Here is a 24,905-nt window from a genome sequence, read left to right as displayed (position 1 = left end):
GTTTTTGTTTAATTCAATGAATTTAATATATATTAACAATCATAGCGTTATAGAGTTCGTATTTTTATTCAAGTATATATCAATAAGAATTGAGTTTCGTAGAGGTCGCAGTTTCAACATGGAGTTGTGTTTAAGAGATTTACCAAAAGTTCATGATTTGGATAGTGATGAAAAGGTTACAGTTACTTCAGAAGTACATCTGAGAACTGTTGATGTCGGAGAAAGATTGAATGTCTGTAAAGATGAGAAATTGTCCTCCCGAAAAGAAGTTACATCTAGTGTAAATACGGAAGAAGCAGAAACTTGTAATGTAGAGATTGAGCGTGATGTTATTGCTAATAATATTAATACTAGCAGTACTACTGCTAGTACTAGTTGCAATAGTATAAATATTACAAATGCTAGTAACGGCAAGGCTAATGCTAATGTAAACTTTACAGAATATACCAGTAGTACAAACTGTCAGCCTTATGAAGTTGTTACTGAAACTGAAAGATCTGATAGTAAATGTGTAACGGGCATTAATACTAGTAATAGTACTGTTAGTGTTACCGTTACTACTACCACTGCTACTAGTGTTGATAGCACAAGTACCGTAAATCTAATAGTAAAAGACCCAACTCATACTACTGTTTGCAGTACCTTAGTTATTAAATCAGAAAATGAAGAGAATAGGATTAATTTTGAAGAGCATGCAAATTTTAATCCAAATTCGAAAAATTCATTTGACATAAATATGTTAAAACCTGAAACATTTCAAGGTGAACTACATCCCATTGAGAATCAAGAAAATGAAACAAGAAGTACATGTTATAACGATTTTCAAGTTTCATTTAATTGTGATAGAGACATTGTTAAAGCTTTGCCTGTATTAGATGCGGACATTGTTATCAAAAGAGAAAAAGAAGATGGGGAGGAAAACATACACTCTGTGCTTAAAAAATTAAAAGTTGAAGTAGAATTTGAGAATGACAACCTTCAAGAATCTGAGAATGGCAATCTTCAAGAATTAGAGAATGTAAACCTTATTCCAAACCATGACTTTAGTGTTATTCCAATTCAAGTTACAGGATCTTGGAGTGATTTTTCCAATCAGAAATGTATGGTAAACTTCATTAAAGGCTGTAAATGGTGAGCAAAAGTGAGTTAGGAATTAAAATTTATAATGTTGAATTCATATTTTCCAATAAAATGTATGAGGTTAATGTGTTGAATTACCTATCTGTTTTCATTATATCTTCTGGGAGCCGAGTATGGTTCCTTTTCCAAAACTAAAGTCTTGAAAGTATTATAACTTTCAAAATATTGTATTTTATTCATACATTTGAAAGCATAGGTAATATGTCTGTATAATTTTAAATGTTTTCTTTAAATAATTTTTTTCAAGACTGAATTATCTTGAGGTAGCAATGTATTCTTTTGCTTTCTGTATTTTAAAACTTATTTTTTTTCTCATAGTATTAGCCTTGTTCCTTATTTCAAAATTTTAGATTTAACTTTGGAAATTATGTACATAGATATAATACAAAGTGGAATTTCTGTCCATAATGTGTTTTCCCTGAGACTTATTTTTATGAGGAACAAATTTACTTCTATTACCAAAATGTATTATCATCTCAGGAAAGATGCAGAAAAAGTTAAACATGTGTGATTAAATTGTGATCTTCTTTGTTTTTCTGTTATACCCAACAGCTGTTGTTATGCAAATATTAACCATGTTTTGGACACATTTTGTGCACTCGTGATAATGTATCTGATACTATATGAACATCTACTTTCAATAGGCAAGTTGAAATTCAGCATGACTCTAGAAGGTCCAAAAATATTGCAGAAGATATTCTGCAATTCACTTACATCTTTAATTGTTTAAACATATATAGCGTAAAAATATGTGATTTTTAATATCAAACATCAGCTTTAATTTATGTCAAAAACTTGCATTGGACAAGTAAGAACATTATAACCAATGGTGAGTTGTATATAACTGTCAAGTGAAACTTGAAACTATATTTTTTAATTTAGCAGCTCATTGTATTTTGAATTTATAAACTTGAAGCTTAAAATGTTTCTTAGCATTTTAAAATAGTAATGATACTTCTGATTATCGTGTGAAAGACTTCCACTTCCATGAAGAATGCCTATAGATGTGGTTTATTCTTTGTTACTAGGTCTCCAGATGGAAGTTGTATATTAACCAACAGTGAAGATAACTGCTTAAGGTTGTTTAATTTACCAAGTGAAGCAAGTAACTATCAGTGTACAGAATGGGACAAGATCAAAGAAATGGTAAGAAAAACTCTTTAGGACAGTATGGATAGATTAAGATGCTATGTCTGTGTAAATATTTAGATGTGGGTAGTTAAATTTGGCCGAATATCGGGTCTGGGTACCTAGTCACTAAACTTTTCCTGGGGCCAGGTGTCAACTGGAACAGGGTTTTCCACTTGCCCCCTCTGTAAAAAAAACATACACAAAAATTAGAAACAAAAACAAAATTGACGTTTATTACATTTAACTGAATAACCACCAACAGAACATTCAAGTTTTACTTTCAACTTTCAATGGCTAGCCCCAACTACTCAAACCCTAACCCCTATTGTTCTCAAAACTCCCAACTTTCCCAGAAATCCACTTCTCAAGCCATGCCTGTTATTAACCCCTGTTGTTCTCTGAATCCCCGACTTTTAGAGGGCGGTCAGTTTTTCTTCTTCAGAACATGTTTTTTATAACTAAACCAATTATTCACTGTAACTTTCAGTACTGCATTAGTTGCCACAAAGCTTAGGGCTTAGATGCCTAACTTCAACACTCGGTTCGAGCTGAGTATTACCGGGTAGCCCAATAGCTGGCCGGGGCGAATATCTGGCTGGGTGGGTACCCGTGCATCCCTAATATTTATATATATATATATATTTAAAGCTCAGGATTGTGGACATTGGCAGTTTTTTAATCGCATTTTTCTAAGCTGTTATGTACCCAATTACTTGTGTGTCCATGACTGTTTGTTATAGGGTTCTTAATAACATATAGGGCACACAAAACACAAGAAAATTTAAGTAAAATGTACTATCAGTATTGAAATTAATCCCACTTTTTACTGATGTGTTTTTCTTTGTAATTTTCATGGAAAATTAATAATTTCATTCAATTTTTTTTGTAAGTTCTTAAAAACTGAGTTTGTAGAGGTAAAAACATAAAATTACTTAGTAAGATCAGTGTAAAAAAAATCAGTGGTCTGAAGGTTAAGTATAAAATTAGTTGAGTATGACATAAAGCAATGTTATTGTAGCCCTTCCACTAACTGATTTAAAATGTTAATCAAAATGAGGATTAATTTTCAAAATAATAATAATAAAAAGATATGGACAACAAGAGATCATTTGGTCTTTCAGTGTTGTCCTTGTATAGCCATCCTTGATAAAAGTAAAAATTTAAATTACCCTTTCTTTTTTGGAAAAATCATCAATTTTCCTCTGAAACTCCATTAAAGTACTGGCCTCCGCTACTTTCAATGGCAACTTATTTCATAAAACAATTACTTTTTTCAGAAAAATAAAACAATCTTAACTGGAGTTAAGCTTGTCTTTTTGTTTTCCAACTTTTTAAACTTGTGTTGATCTTTTCATCCTATTATCTTCATAATATAGTACAAAAAAATCAGAGGCCTTTATCATATCAATCTACAGGTTATATTGTGAACTTCAAAAATATCACTTCTTACCCTTTTTTTTTCTTAATATATCTATGTGCGATTAATTTTTTATCTCTGGGATCATCCGACTAACCCTCCTCTGAACCATTCCCAATGAGTCAATATCCTTTCTTAAATAAGGAGACAAAAAACTGTATACATAATATTCGAAGTGTAGACTTGTAGAGCAATAGTTACTTCTTTTAGCTTTTAATCAATATATCTATACAGCTTTTTCACGTGGAAAAAACCACTGTCAGTCACAGTGGCCAAGTAATAATAATTTTACCAGTCACCTGACACTTGTTGACTCTTTAATTTTTAATAAATTGATAAACATACATGTATTTATTGAAAAAAATATTACACATGTAAGAAATTCTTTAACATAGCAACACTATTTTGAATTAACCATCTGTTCATGGGCTCAATCAGATTTACTGACCACATATCTGTGAAGTTATATATTAAAGTTTACTAGAATTATGAATTTACTGTGTGTATCTTCATGAAATTTCCCCAGCCTTTAGTAAACATTACAAGTTTTTTTGTACAAAAAAAGTGAAGTTTTTTTACAAAGTACTTTCACAAAAGATTGTCTATAAATTTACAAAGCCTTTACTGAATCACTCTGAGTGAAAGGTGATTTTTGTACTATAGATAAAAATACTTCTTTTCATTTTACAGTTTTTTATTTAACTTGCATAACCTTTAGAACATCCTAAATGAATATCAAAAGTTGTTTTTAACACAGTTTCCAGTTAATGGTTTTATGGCTGTAATTCTTGTGTCAAAAGCAATAAATTACAACAGGACTCCATTAGCTATTTTCTGTAGAGCTAAGGTAAACACCACACCATTGCTGTGTGTAATATTTCACAGAGCACCTGAGCTCTGTAAATTTTATGTTTATTTTTACTGAAGTTTTTGTAGGTTAAGCTGAGAAGTTTTACATTTTAGTTACTTTTGTTATAACAACAGATATATATACACAAAGACAAGAATATGTAGCATTTATTGCATACTCAAGCTCTTTTACACTTGAGTAAAAATTTTTAGATGTTTTTTTATAAGTAGCTTTCAAATATGCATTTTAGGACAAAAAGTATACCAGTAGCTAGAACAGAATTTCCCAAAACTATCATAATTTATCAAACTTTCAATGTGATTATTAAATAGGTTAAAAAATTTAGCATTGAGAGCACCAAAATATTATCACCATATGCAGAGTTGTAGCTATGGTGGGCAGGACAACCCAGGACTCATTCTGCCACCCAGCACTCCAATTTTGGATTTGTTAGTTTCTTTTCTGATCAAATCTCTAGACTCCCTATAGTCCTCTAAGTCTTCCAATTTTCTGTAAATTAAAACTTACTAAACTTTGTAATTTATCCCTGATTTTCTCATTTATGTCTTTAGTAAGCCAGTTAGGTTTAATCTTCACTGTTGTTCTTTTTTTTTGTGTGTGTATATACAACTTGTATATTGATGATGGAAAAGCACACACACTCTTAGTGCTCATGTGGCTGACAGTCTGAAAAATATTGGTTCTGATATTAGAAGGTGTCATAGGTTGGAATAGATGGGATTTCTGTAATTTTGGGACAAAGACAGATATAAGGGTATATCTTAAGGTCAAATACTCACCATTTGTCCTACAAATTGTCTTATGCACATGTTATACAATTTTGGAGCCTCACCAAGTTGTTACAGTCCATGTTGCCATCTCCAGCCATGCTCTATCTGATATCTTCATAGCAGCCCTGCTGCATAATTTCCATTGCAAGAGGATCTGTTGTAAGTCCTAAGTACACCATTTCTCCACATGCTTTCCATAATCCATACAGTTTATGAGGATGAAGGTTTCCAAGTGCTCACTTCAGTAGTCCAATTGCACACAAATCCATACACTGCATTCCAATGACAGGTATGTGTTCATATGAAATAGCATGAATGGCCATTTCACTCTTCAGCTCTAGAGGTATGTAATGGTTGAACAGATATGTCATAGACACAGCTTGTGTACATGTGACTTGTGTTGGTTTTCCAGACTAAGATCATTCTTGATTATGTTGTTCACTGTTGCCTGGGGCATGTGAATGGATTTTACCACTGTTAATAGATTCAGCACTTTACTTACCACATCTGGGGAATGCCTTGTTGAAGGTCTCTTTCTGGGTGGTCCACATTTTCTAAACTGATCCATATTCCATCATTTTCCAATGCCATTAAGTACAAGGGTTATCCTCATCATAAAAAAAAATCTAAATCCCTGATATGAACACGTTTTTATGATCTGAGTGTATGAATATTTTGCTTTGTAAAAGGCTGTTACATATCCTAAATCAATTTTTGGTGGCATCACGAAATGCCGAACTATGTCAAGTTAAATTCTGATACATACTATTCCACCAGGACTTTATATCAGCTGTAGTTATATGATTTGCTGGTTTGCTCATTCAGTCATTTTAATATAACATACTCAACCCTCTGTATCATGAACAGATTCAACAAAAGATTGCCAGTGTCTACTTTTATATCTCAGATTCAAGAAGTCTGCAATAAGAATTAGAAATCTTAAGAGAGTGAAAGAGGTAATGGATGATCCATTCTTCAAAATTAAGAGACTCAGATTGATAAATTCATTAGAAGTTGTGCACAAGTTATCCCTCAATTTTAATCACTCTGAGTTAGCTTAGTGCAGAGGAGAATACAACTGCTTCATTGGCTAAGTACTTTAGCAACTACAAGTGCACACTTATTACAACATTTAGTTTATATGTTCACAATATTGTGAATATTTAGTGAAATCCAGCTACTGGGAAATAAATGCCTTGATGTATTACTCAGACATGATTCCGAAAGTATCAAACAATTAAGAAAGGGTTTTTAGTCATGATGAGGACAGTGAGAAATTTCTTCTGAAAAGATGCACTACTTACAGTGCAGCCCCTGATGCAGAATGTTAAAGGCATTGATAGAAGTATGTTGCAAGTGTCAAAGGTAACAGTGGGAATAAATTCAAGAAAAAGGACAATGCTAATCCTAACTTATCTGGATCATTTGTTAGAGTCATTTACCTTACGGAAAATAGTAATATTGGCATTAGAGAGGCATCTGTGGTTTATTTTTAAAATCTAAGAAGATTAAGGCACAGTATGACAGAGAGGGACTGCATGTTGGATGAAGATGTTTTTAACAATCAATGGCTTATGTTACAGGGAATGATTAATGAAAGCTATTAGTAATGCAACATGACAAAACTTTGCAAGATTGTTCTTAATCTACATGTGACTGTGATGCCTAATGTTGTCAAGCTATGTAATAATGCCTTGTGTTTCTGCATAATAAGTGTTCAATATGGCAAAGCATTTATTGTCTAAAGTAGGATAAGAACCAAATTTGGGTGGTCTATCAAAGATGAAAACGTTGACACTTTAATGAAAATAGTTGTGATATGATAGATATTTTGACCCTACTTTTGCTGTTAAACTGTGGCAGTTGAAGATTAAAAGGCTCCTTAGCCAAAATGATAAAATAGATTAAACATATTTTCACAAGCAGTATTAAAAAAAGACAGAAATATATTTTTATTTTGTTTAGAAATCACTGCTAATGTAACTGCAACTTACTGTAAGGTGAAAAACCTGATATTATTTAAACTTGATAAAAATAAAAGCCATTCCTGATCTGATAGCACAATCATAATGTCGAAGAAAGATTCTGTTTATTTTATTAGAAATCCAATATGTGCATTCAGACATTTTGTTACACATATTCAGTCTGCAGCATTGGAATAACAATATACTGTTTATGTATTGTTTCTGTGGTTAATTGTTTCACAACCACAGTGTCTGTTGACAATAAAGTAAATAAGAATCATTGTTGGCTTTATTTTTATTTAAAACCCAAAGTTTTTGTACTGTAGTCCAAAGTAACAATGCAGTTAAAATGTAAAGCTATAACTGATGCTTACTAAAGATTGTAAGTATTTATCAAAAGTACTATGATTTAAAGATCATGCTGCATTTTATTCACATAGTCTCAAAATGAGGGTAATAAATTACTGTAGGCTCAAATTCTTATCTGTAACACTGTTGATGAATGGTACACAAAATTGCTGCTTTGATATACATGTACTAACTGTATAGTGCTGCCACCTGTTGGTACCTTCAAAATAATCCCCAGTTAATTCTCTATGCATATATGTGGCCAAGCAGATGCAGATAAAATATATAGCAGCTGATATAAGAGTTAACACCATCACCACTTGATAGATGACACACTCTGCATTATCATTCAAATAGAGTTTGCATGTAAGCTCATTCCTAAGTGTTCTTTGTCATTAGCCGTTAATCTGTGAGTCATAATAACCGTACTGCATTATAATAGCCAAGTAAGCACTCTGTTAATGTGGTTTAGGAAAGTTTTCCCAGGACATAATTAAGCTCTGTCCATGCTGAGTTGGAGTTTCGAGTTAATTTGGTAAACTGTAGCATCTATGTGTACGTTGATGTTTATATTGTTTTGCTAGCGTGGTGTATCCATAGAACAGTGTATGCAAATATAATTTATATAAAAGATTAATATCTTGTTAAATAAAACCAACATATTTGTATATTTGTTTTGAAATTGTTCTTTTTGTACATATATGTGTGTTACTGGATATTGTGTGTCTGGAAATCTTGTTAATTAACTGTGATATAAATTCATAAACTTTGTGTTTACTTACTTTTTGATAAACATTTGTACTACTAACTCTAAATTGTGTAAGGTTTTGATCGTATTAATTATAAAATGTATTTCATAAAATCTATATTATAGTATGCCAGGTTTTCAGTTTTAACTCTTCTTTGAGATCTTATTTTGTAAAAAAGTATATTACAGTATACCAGGTTTTCTGTTTTGACTGCCTTGTGGGCTTGGAGAAATCAGCGGGGAAAGCTTTTCAGCTTTTTAAACACGTGTATTTAAACAATTTATTCACCAAATTGTTTGTGGCTATCAATCACTTCATTGTTATAAAATCTCAAAAAACACAAGATTCATAAAAAAAATTTAAACAAATATACCCTCAATATTCTAATTAATCCCACTATATGTTGTTGGTGATTGATGTATTTTACATGTAAAATTAGTGATTTCATCCAATTCAATTTTGTCAGTTCTTTCAACCAAGCATTATAAGAGGCAAAACAAAAAAAATATTCAATATAATGCAATATGTGGACTCCACTGGAGGAGAATGATATCAAAATAAGCTTTTTTCAAGTCACTGAAAGGACACTGAGAAATTGTATATAACCTTAGATCCTTCAAGACGTTGAAATTTGAATTATAAATAAATAATCTCAATATGAATGTATCTGTATTATAAAAAAAGACAGAATTTAGTCTTCTTTGTAAACTTAGCTGGTGAAATGCATTATTCAAACCTTTTGCCTACAGTCCCATGGCATGACTGGTTCAATCCTAGAACTACCAACAGAGCAGCTTTTTAACTACGACTCTTATGCCTCGTCATCTAATTAGTGACCTGCAGGAATGGATTAACCAGATTCCCACCATCCCTATCTACTATCTAGCGAAACCACAGCCAAGGGAACTTTTTTACTTTTCACTGTGTTGTTTTATTGATCTAAATAAATAAATGTCAATGAAAAAAATGGCAGAAATTAGAATATACAGTTTATTTTATTTGTAGCCTTATTCATACTTATCCAGGTTACCTAGGTGGAACTGAGTAACAGTTTTAACATAGTGTTTTTGTAGAATGTAAGGATATACCATTTGAGGATTGTTAAATGTTTTGGCACATTACCATTTCCCTAAGTTTACACGAAGCTCTTATTTTCTTTTTTCTTATGTTTTGGGTGAATTGGATAGAATGCAGTGTTACAGGTACAAGAAGGTGATCTGGTTTATGACTATTGTTGGTACCCATTCATGTCGTCATGGGATCCTGCATCTTGTTGGTAAGTGGGAAAAATAACCTTTTTCTGATGAAAAGTAAGTTCATAGAAACTACTTTGCTACTTCCCTTTTATCTGTCAAACAGCTACTATATTCGCGAATGTTAAGCAGTATGACAAGAAATAAAAAGATATATTGATACATTTATTTTTATGTAGATATACTCAGTTCATTGAAACATAAGTAGATTGTAAATGTAAGTTTCAAAAAAATATACCCGGATTTCAAAAAACTATATTTCACAATTTTCAGTGTGGATGAACCGTGTAAAAGAGGGTAGAATACGACTGGTTTGTTTTGTTTCAGTTTTGTTACCAGTGGACGTGATAATCCTATTCACATGTGGGATGCTTTCACTGGAGAACTTCGGTGTACGTATAGAGCTTTCGACCATTTGGTGAGTTGTACTGTATAGCATCCCATCCAAGGGCAATGTGTTTCATTCTCATCCGCTTGTGCCTATAAAGTTGAAGTTTTTTATATGCTGAACTTACAACAATTAGTGTCATGTAAAGTAATCAATTCATCAAAATTACAATTAAGTAGAATAATATCATGAATATATTCAACAAATGTTTATGATAATTACTAATTTTGATTATTCCAACTATCCAGTAATTGAAATTATGACTTAATTAATTAATGCCACAAAAATAATTAACTAATCAAAATGAGTGTTTCTGATTCTAACTATTTTTGATTATTTCAACTGTGCAGTACTTGAAATATTACCATTATTATTTTTGATTTATTCAAGTTTACTCAGCTTAACTAGCTCATGAAAATAATCATCTATTCAAACTTAGAGGTTTGGTTATTATACTATTTTTGATAAATTTGACTATCTAAGTAATGAAAATATTGTCATCTTGCTTATTTGTTGTTAACAGCAAAGCTACATTGTGCTATCTGCACTGCGCTCACTGCTGTTGTCAAAATCCAGTTTTTAGCATTAAAAAGTTTGTTTTTTTTAATTTGAGTTTGTTCATCTTTGGGCCGGGGTGCTTTATGATTCAAGAGTCCTGGGCTTATTAACTTCTGTTGCCACCAAACTTGCTCACCTTTTCAACTATGGATGTATTATATTTATTTTTGAGTTATGCCAAGGCTGTTAAGACTGTCTGCTTCTGTCCCTAATTTTTGAATTGCTGACTAAAGGTAAGGCAGCTGGCTGACAGCACCCACTAACATTATGTTACATTTATAATTGTGTAAATGTATTCTTTAAATATTGTTGAATAAGATGTAAAATCTATTTTACATTGTAATTTATAACTTGCATAACTTTGTTCTTTAATTTTAAATAAGCTATAAATTTAAATTTTCTACACAATGTTATTGTATGTGCTATGTTTGTAACACCACACCTTACTTTCTTGAAGCTGTGATGGGCACTTGCACTTCTGGAACCCACAACTTTCTGATCACAAGTCACAAGAAAAGTTAAAAGTTGCACACACTGAAAAATTTTATTCATTCAATGTTTAAGACATGGAGTTCAAATATTGATAAAGAATAACAGTGGTATTAAAGCTGAAGGTAAAATAGTAATATATTTATATAATAGTACAATACTGTACTTGAAGTACTAGTTAATGTTTTCATGCTGAGATTTAGTATGGTACACTTGAAATATTTATTTCATAGCAATGTTCTGTTTTCTCTTTCATTACTAAAATCATAAATTCCATTGAGAAAGAAATGCAAGATATATTATAGTCTTGGATTTGCCACCTATCACTGAGACTGGTTTTGATAAACGAGAGAACCTGCTTAGATGAGTACAGTGTTTGAACTGTTGTTTACTCACCACAAGTAACCTGTATATTATTTATGGTGAGGTAAAGAGAACTTAAATATCTTACATGTTAACTAAAAGTCACTACTACAAGAGGCCTGGTCTTGTTCTCCAGTTTACTCTTTCCTGTGATTACTAATGAGGGGTAAAATTGTTTAGAAGTGAGCTTCAGGGCTTATTATTCTAAACCTTGGGGTTTAATCCTTGTGGTGAACAGTGTGCAGATAGCTCATTGTGTATCTTTGTGCTAAAACAAAACAAACAGTCTTCTAAGCAGACTGAGATCTTTTTCAATATTTTTGAGTTCTTTCTCACATTGTGTGTTTGAAACCTCTGTATGTCATTCATAATTTTGTAACTGAAATGTATTGATATATTCTTTAAGTACAAACATGTTTTAACTCTTATATTGTTCGAAAATCGTTTTATACTCCTCTGCTCCCACATTAAAGGTGTTTTCAAATTTTAAAAACTATCTAAATCTAAGAGAAGTGCTTTTATTTTTTGCTTTAGGATGAGCTTTCGACTGCACATAGTCTTGCTTTTGATCTTGATGGGCAACGTTTGTTTTGTGGATTTAACAAAATGATTCGAGTATTTGACATAGGCCAACCTGGGAGAAATTGTGAACATAGACCCACAAATGGTAAGTGTTTTTTGCTTTGATAACTAAAGTGTGTGTCAAAGCTACAATGTTGTATACTTGTTTTTTTAAGACTCATAATGTAGGTAACTTAATATATACAATTATAAATGGACTTTTCTCTATGTTAAAACTTTTATTGCAAATTTTCAGCCCTCTTACCAAGCTTTTATTGGGCAACAATGCGCTGAGCAGGCTGACAGTTTGAAATAAAAGTATTTTAAGGTAGAGAAAAGTCCTTTCAGAATTCTACATGTTGTATACTCTATGTTTCTATGACAATTAGCTAAAGCTGGTCAAAATATGTTGTGATTCACCTACTTATCTCATTAAAAACTACACTGATAGCTAATTTCTTTACTTTTTTATGCTTTATTATCAGTTTCTAATTTTCAGCTATGTAAACTAGATAGTTGTTAGTAACTGATTTGTTAAATGTCACTAACTGAGTTGCAAACTGGTCATACTATTTGTCTAGTACCAGCCTAAACATATAATTGAAATGACTCTAATATCACCTAATTATCATTGAAATAAATTCATAAATTATTCCTCTGTTATAAAAAAATTAATAGGCAAATAGAAGCAATGTAGCAGTCAGTCAATTTGCTTTTCGATCTGTTTAATCAACTGATAGGCTAGGAGTTAAATAAAATTTCTGTTCATCCATATTAAAATGCCTTCAGAGAAATTTGCACTTTTTTAAAAATTATTTTCTGTTTTTAATATTCCAGCTAAAAAACAAGGCCAGGCTGGCATAATATCGTGTATGGCTTTCAATCCAATGGATCGAAGTATTTATGCAGCTGGGTCTTACTGTAAAACAGGTATGTTATAAACAAACATAAAATGTTTCTTTAACTTTCTACATGATATGTGTGTGTGTATATCTACATATACTTACAGCTGATTAATACAAAAAATTCAAAGTTATTTAGAGATTCATTGTTTATATTACAGTTGGTGTGTATACAGAACCTAATGGTCAGCTTTTCTATATGTTTGATGGACCAGTGGGTGGCATCACACACCTTGTATTTTCCCCTGATGGAACAAAGTTGTACACTGGTAGTAGGAAGGTTAGTCAAAGACAAAATCTTCCTAAACTAGCTTTAATTATGCAAAAACAATATTGTGTTGACAATATGCGCATGTTGAAAAACACAACATTTTTAACAATGCTCATGAACGAATAGCATAAAATCACAAATGTTTAAATACAAGAAGTGGGAATTACAATAATGATTAAAAGTAGCAAGATGAACAACAAATATTAATATGCTTGCTTAGGAGCGTTGAAGAACAACAGGCAAGTTTTCTAAAGGTTTGTTTGTTTACAAACTAACTGTGGAGTGTGCAACTAATACATATCTAGTACAAAAACTGTGTTTCATGAAAGAGGTCAGGAACTTTCTCTCCTAATACAATGATTTACAAATAATTATTTTAATTGTATTAACTCATAATAGGACATAATCAAAGATATTTTCAGTGGCATGAATAAAATTTGTGTGTGTGTGTGGTTAGAACAAAATATTCAGTCAGGTTTGTAAAGACAAGTCCGAACTTAGGAAGCCATATTAAGTTTTTCATTAGTCACTTTTCATGTTTAGCTGAGCTCACTAAAAATGACATAAAGATACCTTCAGCCATTTAGCAACAATAACTAAACTAGCTTTAATTATGCAAAAACAATAACTATAAATAAATTGCAACTATTATGTTTTCAGTACATTACTTGTATAAAACTTATAGAAATTGTAACTGAACAGGGCTCCTAATGAACTTATTAAAACCTACAAACTTATTAAAACTTAAATTGTGAAAGTAATTATTTTTTTTATGTGTGAATATGGTCTATAAAACTTTAATGTTTTCAACCAACCTGAACCACAGGTTTATGCCTTTTTGTGTTTTCATAAAATATATATTAAAATCATACGGTGGGTATAAGAAACCTACTTTGATCCGAATAATATTGTGATTTTATGAGTAAAAAATTCTCTGTTTCGAAGATTGTTTTTGTTTTGCCAAAGAAATGAGGCTTTTCTGGCTGAGGAGCCTATAAAAACACATGTTTTTATGTTATAGTCTCTTATTTTAATCTATTTTTTCTTAAAAATGGACTGACAGGCCTGATTGAAGAATAACATAATATTTTTATTGTATGTATTTTCATTCAACAGTTGTTGTAAAACTAGAACCATTTTTAAGTGTACATTATATTGTATATTTTAAATAATTTACCTGAGGACAGATTTTAATTTTTTTTGTTTGCCTATTTGTAGGACCCAAATATCTTTTGTTGGGACTTAAGAAATCCAGGACAAGTATTGTGTTCCTTAAGAAGACTAGTTACAACAAACCAACGTATATATTTTGATATAAGCAGGTATAATGCTATTGAGTATTAATTTTGTAATATATTTAAAAAAAAAAAAAATCAGTCAAGATTCTCTTTGAATGGAAACTTTTTTAAGAATGCTGAAACAGAAACTGTAACTTTTTAAAAGCTTCCAATGATTTCATTATTTTTAATTCACTGTCTAAAATTTTACATATGCAGTACTTACACTAGAAATAATCTGGTCCTCTAACTAGTCTGTCTGGTCAGCAAGCCACTATATAAAATAGCAGATAAATACTTTACTGCAGGGGTTCCCAAAACTTTCTTTTCTTGGGGTTCCATCTCTTGACATCAAGCAAAGTGATTGAGGAACCCAATCCAATAAATTCATACAAATGAATAATATATATATTTTGATTGCACTCAATATTCTCAAAAGCACCAAAGAAAGTACTCTAAAAAATGTTAGATACATTGGGGGTATGTTTGTATGTACTGTGGTTCCCCTGACACCTTGCAGCAAACCCCAGCTCTGTGGTTATAAACTAACTTCTGTTATTAACTTATTGTAATTATTGCAAAACGTTAATTGATTATGCTTTATTTGTGGGTCACAGTAACTTTTAATGTTTTTTTTGTGTCTAGCATAAATTGACACTGCCCTATCACTTCACAATATAAATATATACTTTCATTATTATTTGTGTCATTTATACTTCATATCATTTATGGTGAAGTGTGCATGCCTAATTTCCTCTTTTTGAGGTGGAATTTTTTTATATTTACTTTCATGAAATATGCGATCCCACCTAATTTCTTCATGCTTTTTTTGTGTAATTTTCGTTGTAACAATGGGACTTAAAACTATTTTCTCTTTTAAGTGGAATTTATTCATTTTTAGGATTGATTCAACTAATATTTCATTGTTTTGGTTTTTTAAATACTTTGGTCTGTTAGGCTAATTTTTGTTCTTTGATAATCCTACAATGCAACTTAGAGAGTTGTTTTATTTTTTCGCATTTCTTCTTCTGTGGCTTTGTATTTCCACGGTACTATAGTATACATAATGTGGTGTGCCTGGCTTGTTGGTTTAAAAATGTTTTTTTAATTGACTGCAATATTAATCATAATTTGATTTTTCTTTTTTAATATAATTTTAACTCAACTCATCCTTGGGATGACATAGTAAAAATGTCTCTAAGAGCTATATTCACAACTAATGTACTTTAATTTTAGAAGTGATTATTAACAACATATTCTAAAATTTTATTTTATTGCTTACAACCTGTTCTGATACTCTATTTGATTGTATACAACTTGTTCTGTCATTTTATATGATTGATTATGACTTATTCTGATATTTTTTTTCTTTGTTTATAGCTTATTCTGATATCTTATTTCATTATTTAAAGTCTGTTCTCGTACTTTCTTTCATCATTTACTCCTGTTCTGATATTTTCTTTCTTTGTTTATAGCTTATTCTAATATCTTATTTCATTATTTAAAGTCTGTTCTCGTACTTTCTTTCATCATTTACTCCTGTTCTGATATTTTCTTTGACTGTTTAATGCCTGCTCTTTGATAATTTCCTATCCTCACCATTCCTTTGCTTTTTTTTCCATGGTTAAAAGTGATTTACTTGTGCTATATATTTTCGTGGAAGAAAATATCACAATATTATTGTATAGCAGATACGGGGTTTTTTAAAAGCTGAAGGTAAGATGTGTTGGGGGGGAGTGCTTCAGAAAGTATCTTTTCTGAAATTTTGGCTTGAAAGTTAGAACAACTTTTTCATCAACAAGTTATTCTCACTCTTTGTTTTAAATAATGTATAAAAGTTCTTGATAGGTCTGGTAGGCTCCTTTTTGTTGTTGTTATGAAGGCGATATACATTAAGGAGCTAAGTTAAGGGTACTGTATTTCCACAATTGTGCACGTGAAACTAATTCACCTTTACATGTGATGTTTGTTGACAATTAAGTTAGAGGGTGGTGTATCAGAAGGTACATGTACCATGGAAATTGAAAGAAAGATAAACATTTATAATTAAACTTCAGAAGTAAAAGTTGTGTTCCTAGATTGACCTAAAGAAGAAATTGGTTCTCGTTATAACTTTATTAATACTGAATCTAGAAAGATAAACATTTATAATTAAACTTCAGAAGTAAAAGTGGTATTCCGAGATTGACCTGAAGAGAAATGGGTTCTCGTTATAACTTTATCAATACTGAATCTAGAAAGATAAAGATTTATAATTAAACTTCAGAAGTAAAAGTTGTATTCCTAGATTGACCTGAAGAAGAAATTGGTTCTCGTTATAACTTTATTAATACTGAATCTTGACTCTCTCTCTTTTTTTTTCTAAATGTATTTTTTCAGTAGATTCATTGTTACAACTTCTTATAGAACCAGTCTAATAATTTTATTCTAAACCAACTAACTTGAAGGCGTTTTGTCGTAACTTTTCCTATCCAGGTATTGTCATTGCAAGAGCATGTAAAAGATAAATTTAGGCCCTGTACCTAAAGGTGATGTTTTATTTATAAGTCAGTTCAGGCTGTTGTTTAAAAGAGAAAGCTGTTCTTGGCTGAGTAACTTTAAATATTTTCTTTTGAAAAGTAACAGTTTAAAAATAGCCCAATCAAACTTAGGTGCTGAAAATAAAAGCTCGATTTGTTATTACTTTGTTGTTTACTTATTTAGTGGTATCTATAGACAAGAATCAAACTTTTATTTTTTTCACATTGATCTTAAAGTTGCCAAGGTTTATTCGGAGAAACTAAACTTATTAACTGTAAAGTACAAGTAATTTATTTGTTTAGAAAATTGTTAAAAATTTATGATGTTTCATTTTTTGTGTGGGATGATTAAAAAGTGTGAAATGGAGATTCATTTTGAGCGGAGCAGTTGAGATCGTGTGTACTTTATTACCTGTATTGTTAAATTGTTTAGTATTAAAATAAAGAAAATAAAGAATTTAAACAATTCACTGAACTAATTATGGCTTTTAAAGCCAAACAGATATCTCTGTTACATTGATAAGTGGCTGCAGTACAAGTTTTAGGTTATGTGGAAAGTATTGTCAGACTAATAAATTTATTACATACTATTGTAATTTTTTTAGCTGTACATGATTATTTTATTTCTCTTATAATTAAATATAACCTTATTTTCTGTGATAATGTCTTTTTTTGTATCATTTAAACTGTTGTGTATACTAGGAGTGTTATGTTTTTTATTTGGTTAGCACATAATTAATTTAAACTCTTCCAGTGTTTCCCTGAGAGTTTTGACAATCAATCTTCATCAGCATGTGTTTAGTCTTGTTTGCAGTCAGGTTGCTTCTTCATTTCATTCAGATTGTTTTGTTCCTAACAGAATCCTGGAATGGTTTATTTGTCTAGCAGTTATCAAGAACTTTAGAATAGTGGATAAATGGACATTTCCCCAAGAGAGTCTGTGAAATCTTAGTTTACTTCTCTTGTCAAAAACTCTAGTGGATCGTGTTCTGAATGTTTTAAATCTTGATTGATAGTGGTTCTTTTCCAAGTTTTGTTTTCTTAAACCATTCTTGATTACCAAAGGCCTATTTTTATCTTTTATTCACCCTAGTGTGATACAGGTAGTAAGTTCTTTGCCTTCATTTTTAGCAATTATTCAAGTAGTTGTTGTTAACAGGAGATCTGACTAGGAATCAGACAGATCCTCCCCCCTCCCCCAGGTTATGTGTAACAAGATGTTTATCCAAATTTCTTTCAATGATTGCCTGATTTTTTTTTAACTTTTTATCTCCTATCTGCTGTGTAGTTATATTTATTCTTTAAACCTATGTTTTCATAACTGACTATCATAGACTTCAGAAATCTATTTGATTCCTTACAAGCTACTTCATTTCACTTTTGAAAGGTCATATAATTGACCAGGTGTTTGAGATGATTGACTTTTGTTAAAACAGAATCACCACATGAAAACTGTGAAAGGGGGTAGCAAGATACAGTTTATATTCATGATGAACATTCTTTGCTTGAATTATTTTTTGATTCTTAGTTTGTTTTAATTGCTTCTTGTTGTCACAAATGGCATTAGGGTTATTAAACTGCATTTTTATTTCTTCTTGTTCCAGCTGTGGACAGTACCTCATTTCTGGAAATGATAATGGAGTTGTGACAGTATGGGACACCACAAAAGCTCCTATTGAAGTAGCTGGAGAGCAGAATCCTATCCTTCCTCCTTATCATTACTTTCAAGCCCATCGGGATTGTGTAAATGGAATTAGGTATGTATATAAATAAATATAGTTAACAAACAAAAAAAACATTGGCAGAACAAGTACTTGCTTCTATATCAGTAAATAAGAATAGCGAGTTAACTTTAAAAACTAGAAATGTTATAGTATTAGGAGAATATTAGTAGCATTAGACAGACATGTAACATTTTCCCATCCTCTGCAAAAAATCTTCAGTAATTGAATTAGGAATGTTATATATGTGTCTGTTATGCCAATCAAACTAATAAATTTATTTTGGTTGTTTTTTTGGAACAAAACCACAGCAAGCTGTCATTAATGAGAAAGGCACTCTGACATGGATGAACATTAGAGAAACTTTTCTAACATTGGACGATGTGCCATACCATAATACGTTATAGTAAAAGCATATTTCTAGCCTAGGTTACTCTTTTTTGTGTTTTTGTTCCATAATTTACCGAGCAGTCTAAATGTACTCGGGTAAAGGTAACATTCCTAAACATTATGGTAATACTGTAAGCTTCAGTATTGTAACTATAAGAAACTTTCTTTAAAATTTAAGTTAATTTTTTTACATTTTTGTATAATACTTTATATTTTATTTTTCTGTTTATGAAAGGAACCATTGTTAACTGGTAGGACTTATAAAGATAAAGAACAATGGTAAAAAATAGAATTATGATAAGCATTTTTGTAATTAAATGAACAACATTAATTCAATAACATAATGTAGGCAGAAACTGTAAGACTAATGATGTAAATACATCATTTTATATAGCCTTTTGCTAATGATAAATAAAAAACATACTTTGTTTTGATATTTGAAAATTAATTATTGTATATCACTAAAGTTTTATTTGATTGTAATGTAATGCTGTTTAAACTGACTATGTTTTTTTTTTAAATTTCAATAGTGTATATATTGAGGAGTATTCATTTTATGTGCAAAAAATTATACTTAATTTCATGTTGGGAGGGTGTAGCGTTATCATTTATTTTAATTAATCTCAATTGTCTAGGGTCTTTTAACTGTGTTCTAAAGCATTTGCTTACAAATTGTTTCATTAAAATATAAGTTTTAAATGTTAATTTTACAATAAACTAATCAACTTTTCCAGTCTTCATCCATCAATGCCTCTTTTGGCTACATCATCTGGCCAGCGGAAGTTTCCAGAGCCTCTCGACTCAGAAGAGGATGAAAGTAGTGAATCTGAAATGTGGCTTACTAAAAATTTAGTGATAGAAAACTCACTTCGATTATGGTGGACTGGTGGTCATAAATTTACTGGTGCTATTAACATAGCAGAAACATAAAAGTTCAGGAGTATGTAGCAAACCAGAAACCTGGTAAATTTATACTCTAGTCTTTCACACATTGATACAACAGTTTCTGTGAAAGGAGTGTGTTTTCTGAGTAAACAGTTTTATATATTCAGACATATCATTCAAATTGACCAAAATAACACCATACTGAAGTGCAAGTGTGGCATGTATGTATTACTCAAATCATTGAATGATGTGATTTACATATGTTTCTATGTAAATATAAGCTGTTTACATGATTGCTGTTAAATTTCATTTGTGACGATAATGTCTAAAAATTGTAAAGATTTTATTGCAAGATCTTATCAGGTGGAAGGTCTTAGTTCAATGCCCAAAATACATCATACGCAGTAGATTAATATTAAACTATTTTTGGTATTATTTCATATTTTCATTATGTAATCTACTCTTATTGAAAGAGTGTATCAGAATGTTTTCCTTAAACATTTAGTTTATATGCATAGAAATATTCTTTTCAGTGCTATATGATGTTCATCTAAAGATGTGTGGTGAACCAGAAAGTCTTGTCATAAAATGTCAAGTTAGGAATTAATTAGCATTTTCATAGTGATATATATGTATATCTGTTCTTTTTTTTTTTACTTTATTTTGTAAATTTACTTTCCTTATCTTTGATAGATTTATGTATTCCAGTTCTGATTTAGTAATAGGTTTGTTGTCAAAAATTAAATACTTTTCAGTGATAATAACACTTTCAGACTAAAAGATTTGCATTAAATCATATTTAGAACTTAGGTGACTCTGCCTGTAGTGATGTTTTTTGAGGAAGGGACTTTTGTAATTGTTGTTGTTGTGATGGAAGTTAAGATTAGGATTGAATATTATTTGACATTTTTTTAATTGATTATTTCTCTAGAAGTATTCTGATTTTATAGAACTCATTATTTTTCTGTATTTTGTGGTCATTGTATGCATCAGTCAAGATCATTTTATAACAGATAAAGTTTCATCTTTTGACACATAATATTGCAGGTGGATGTAAAAGCATGTGAAAATAAGGAATACATTGATTTGTATCTGATGTAAATTATATACATAACTTTTAAATAAATAGTATATTCTGTTGAGAAATTTTTTTGAAATCTTTCATAAATTACATATTTAAGAAAATACATGTAAATCTTTAGGGCATTAATTTAATTACTTGATAAATTTAATTTATGAAAGGAAACAAATATTGTATTAAATACGATCATTTGAACAAATAAAGATATATAATTAAGGTTGAGCAAACTAGGGTTACCAGCTGGGATATAGATTAAAGTTAATAAGAATATAGAAACTAGGATTTTGTAAAAATTAGGATAAATAATTAAGGTTGAGCAAGCTAGGGTTAGAGCTGTGATACAGATTAAGGTTTATAGAAGAATATAAAATAATATTATGAGCTTGGACACAAGTTAAAGCTGAAATAGAATACAAACTAGGGTTAGCAGTTGGGATACAGATAAGGTTTATAAAAGAATATAAAATAGGGTTATTAGCTTGGATACGAGTTAAAGTGAAAGTAGAATACAAACTAGGGTTAGCAGCTGGGATACAGATTAAAGTTTATAGAAAAATATAAAATAGGATTATTAGCTTGGAAACAAGTTAAAGTTGAAAATACAATACAAACTAAGGTTAGCAGGTGAGGTGAAGATGAAGTTCAATAATATAATATAACTAGAGTAACCAGTTGGAACACAGCTGAAGGTTGATAGCATAATACAAACTAGGGTTAGCAGGTGAGGTGAAGATGAGTTCAATAATAGAATACAACTAGAGTAACCAGTTGGAACACAATTGAAAGTTTATAGTATAATACGAACTAGGGTTACCAGCTGAGGTACAGAATCAGTTTAGAAAGTAGCCTGTAAGTACCAGTTAATGTTACCAGTAAGGTACTGGGTTATGGTTAAAGACAAAGTAAAAGTTGAGCTTACCTGTAGATTATGGAACTTGGTTACTGCCACAAACAGGACAGAGAAGGGACTGTTAGTGAAACATATGAAGACCTGTGACAGAACAAGAAGAAAATTCCTTAACTGGATAAAAAAGTGAATTTTAAGAAGTAGCTAGAAACTTTAACACTATTTCAAATTATCTTATGGGATTATTTCCAAAACATGAATTTTAGAGTTTTTGCATATACAGTTTTTTGACAGTGATAATAGATTTAATTTTCTTTGAAATGACAATTATTTTGTAATGTTATTGCAATAAACAATAAAATAAAAATCTAATCTAATCAATACATTTTGTAGAAATTAGTATAATAACTTAAGTAGAGTGAAAAAAAAAAGAGATGTAAACATCATTTCACCTTGAATTTTACAGTAATTGCATTGTACTAACAATGCAGTAATTTTGTCAGTATGTTTTTATCTCAACCATTGCATATGATAGGGTTTTACATCAGGAAATAAAACTTTAATTTGATAACTTAAAATAACCCAATAGTCAAATGGGTCGGGAATGTCCTAATGATTAGCATGCCCTGACAGTAAATCTGAGGGTTCATGGAGTTAGTTGTGGGTATACTGTAAGAGTGATTGTCAGATACCAATATTTGTTCAGACAAGAGTAGTCCAAGAGTTAGTAGTAGGTGTTGTTGAGTAGCTGCCTTCTTTGTGGTCTGTTAGTTTAAAATTATGGATGGCTGTGCTAATAGTCCTTTGTGTAGTTTTGCATAAACATTCTTTAAAAAAATCTATAGGCTAAACATAGTTTAACATACTGATATGATAATTTGCATAATATTATTTTTTAAGTGTATCGTTAGAGATATGTGGTAAATCAAATTGTTAAAAATTGCCCTACTGGGAGTTAGTAAGGGAATTAACACTAGTTTAATTGGTTGGTTATTTGCCTGGTTTGCTAATTAGCTTTTCGTGTTTCATATGGAGCCAAAGTGAAGTAAAATATTGTGCATTGTGTCTTCCAATTTCACAACACATCTTAACCTTTCTGAATTTTAAATAAAATTTAACCCATTTATACACTTGAGCCATGGTGTTATTCTCATTTGACAAAATAAATTAGCATCATTTAAATTAGGCAAATGGGCTATAAATATCAAGGAAAACATTTGAAGGACAGTTTTGTTTGTAGTTTTTTTTCGTTTTTTTTTAAATTTCAAAGTAATTTTGCTTATGCATATTTTATGGATAATATTATTCCAAGCTTTTTGATATTATTCTCAGATTTATTGTTGTAAATTGTGGATTATTAAAAAAAAAAGGCAGTAAAATATAAATTTCAACGTATTGTGAAGTGTCATTAACTTAATAGGTCCTAAAGCAAAACTTGTGAATCTAGTGTTTGGACTCCACCACATTTTTCTGTACCAGTTTTCGAACCGTGTTGTCGGCATAGGAAAACTGAAAGGCGATTAAGTTGCTGTTTTAAGATAACATATACATGGAAATTCCGCGTTTATTAATTATGATGCTAGTGCTGTTGGCTAATCGTCAACTTTCATTCATCTAAAGTATATCATGAAAATCTTATTGTTGTACGGGTAGGTTGAGTGGCTATCAGATGAACCTGTTAGCTTAGTGAGTAAGACAGGACTTACGAACATGGCTCTCATTGGATGAACGATCGAATTCCAAGAATACTAGTGCCAACGTGTCTCGGAAAGATTGGCGCCCAGGTTTTCAAAATATAACTTTACTTTTTTTCAACTTTAATCTGGCTTCTACCTATTTCGTTTCCTAAATATTATTGATTAGTAAAGTTTTCTTGTACATCGTACGATGAAAGCATTAACTTTCCTATGTACAACTTATCATAAACACTTTTGAGTTCCATTATCTGTTTAAACACTTCATCTGCGAATAAAATTTAATAAGATTTGTTCTTTGTTGATGATTTTTGCACAAATTGATCGAGGCTAGCCAACACCACCCACTACCAACTGTTGGGCTACTGTGGTCAAGTAATAGGGTTTGACCGTCTCTCGTAATATACTCCACAGTCCCTAAGTGTGGTGCGCGATTTTATTATTGTTATTGTAATTGAGCACGAACTACGGAAATTAGGATCAACAGTCCAGCACGCTAACCTGATAAAATAAAGCAAAATCTAGTAAAAATAACAATGGTGTTGATGAGCGTAGGATAATCATCAAAATACTGGTAGAAGATTTGAAAAAAAAAGTTTTATTAATCCCATAAGTTCTAGCTGGAATTTATTTTGTTTGTAGTTAAACACGAAGCTACTTAAAGGGCTATCTGTGCTCTGCTCACCGCGGGTATCGAAACCCGGTTTGTAGCGTTGTAAGTCCGCAGAAATGCCGCTGTGCCACTGGGAGGCTTGTTTGGTTGTATTTTCTTGGTCTACACCCAATAGCAAAATAACCAACTGACGATAAGGGGCGTGTCAAATAAATGGTAGAGAAACCTGAAATGTGTTTGTTTGAAGTTAAGCACAAAGCTACACAATGGGCTATCTGTGCTCTGGCCACCACGGTTTCTAGCGTTATAAGTCCGCAGACATACGACTGGGGGCCCTCAAATGTGAATAAGAGCGATAAATCTCGAAATATATTTAGCAGGAATTCGAAGTAAACACTATGTGGTTAGAAAAATATAACTTTACTTGAGAAAAGCAGAAATCTAAACACACACTTTATTTTTCAAGAAATCATCTATTTTCCTCGTGAACTGTATGTTGCTGGTTTTACTACTGCATGCCTCCTAGTATGCGGACTTACAACACTAGAAACCGGGTTTCGATACCCGTGGTGGGCAGAGCACAAATGGCCCTTTGTGTATCTTTGTGCTTAACTACAAACAAACAAACAAATACTACTGCACACAGCAACTTATTCCGTAAGTCAATCACCCTATTAAGAAGATAAAACTGGATTCTAGCCTG

The 24,905-nt window shown here is 31.0% G+C and overlaps 1 protein-coding gene and 1 long non-coding RNA gene across 2 annotated transcripts in view; one reads left to right on the top strand and one right to left on the bottom strand.

Annotated features, from left to right (window-relative positions):
• The first annotated feature begins 109 nt into the window (after nt 1–109).
• On the top strand, nt 110–21,115 carry LOC106456874 (telomerase Cajal body protein 1-like). The gene is made up of 10 exons (XM_013916244.2): nt 110–1,131; nt 2,169–2,286; nt 9,578–9,666; nt 9,971–10,061; nt 11,976–12,108; nt 12,840–12,932; nt 13,066–13,184; nt 14,394–14,497; nt 18,576–18,728; nt 19,817–21,115. The coding sequence occupies exons 1-10, from the start codon at nt 119–121 to the stop codon at nt 20,010–20,012; spliced, it is 2,109 nt and encodes a 702-aa protein (XP_013771698.1). The 5' UTR covers nt 110–118; the 3' UTR covers nt 20,013–21,115.
• LOC111085185 overlaps nt 2,204–24,905 on the bottom strand; it is a 39,669-nt gene continuing 16,967 nt past the window's right edge. The window contains exons 2-3 of the long non-coding RNA XR_002610023.1: nt 21,968–22,039; nt 2,204–2,453 (exon numbers count right to left, since the gene is read on the bottom strand). This is a non-coding gene — a long non-coding RNA (uncharacterized LOC111085185). The remainder of the gene's footprint in view (nt 2,454–21,967; nt 22,040–24,905) is intronic.

The sequence above is a fragment of the Limulus polyphemus genome, unplaced genomic scaffold (assembly GCF_000517525.1).
Source record: "Limulus polyphemus unplaced genomic scaffold, Limulus_polyphemus-2.1.2 Scaffold267, whole genome shotgun sequence".
Lineage (NCBI taxonomy): Eukaryota > Metazoa > Arthropoda > Merostomata > Xiphosura > Limulidae > Limulus > Limulus polyphemus.
This window is presented reverse-complemented; position numbering and strand designations above follow the sequence as displayed.

Bases quoted from the DNA above. Each gene is read 5' to 3' on its own strand.
- LOC106456874 (XM_013916244.2), top strand. From the start codon at position 119: ATGGAGTTGTGTTTAAGAGATTTACCAAAAGTTCATGATTTGGATAGT. The intron at 10,062-11,975 runs GTGAGTTGTACT...TTTTTGCTTTAG, and splicing joins ATAGAGCTTTCGACCATTTG to GATGAGCTTTCGACTGCACA. The intron at 12,933-13,065 runs GTATGTTATAAA...TTTATATTACAG, and splicing joins TGGGTCTTACTGTAAAACAG to TTGGTGTGTATACAGAACCT.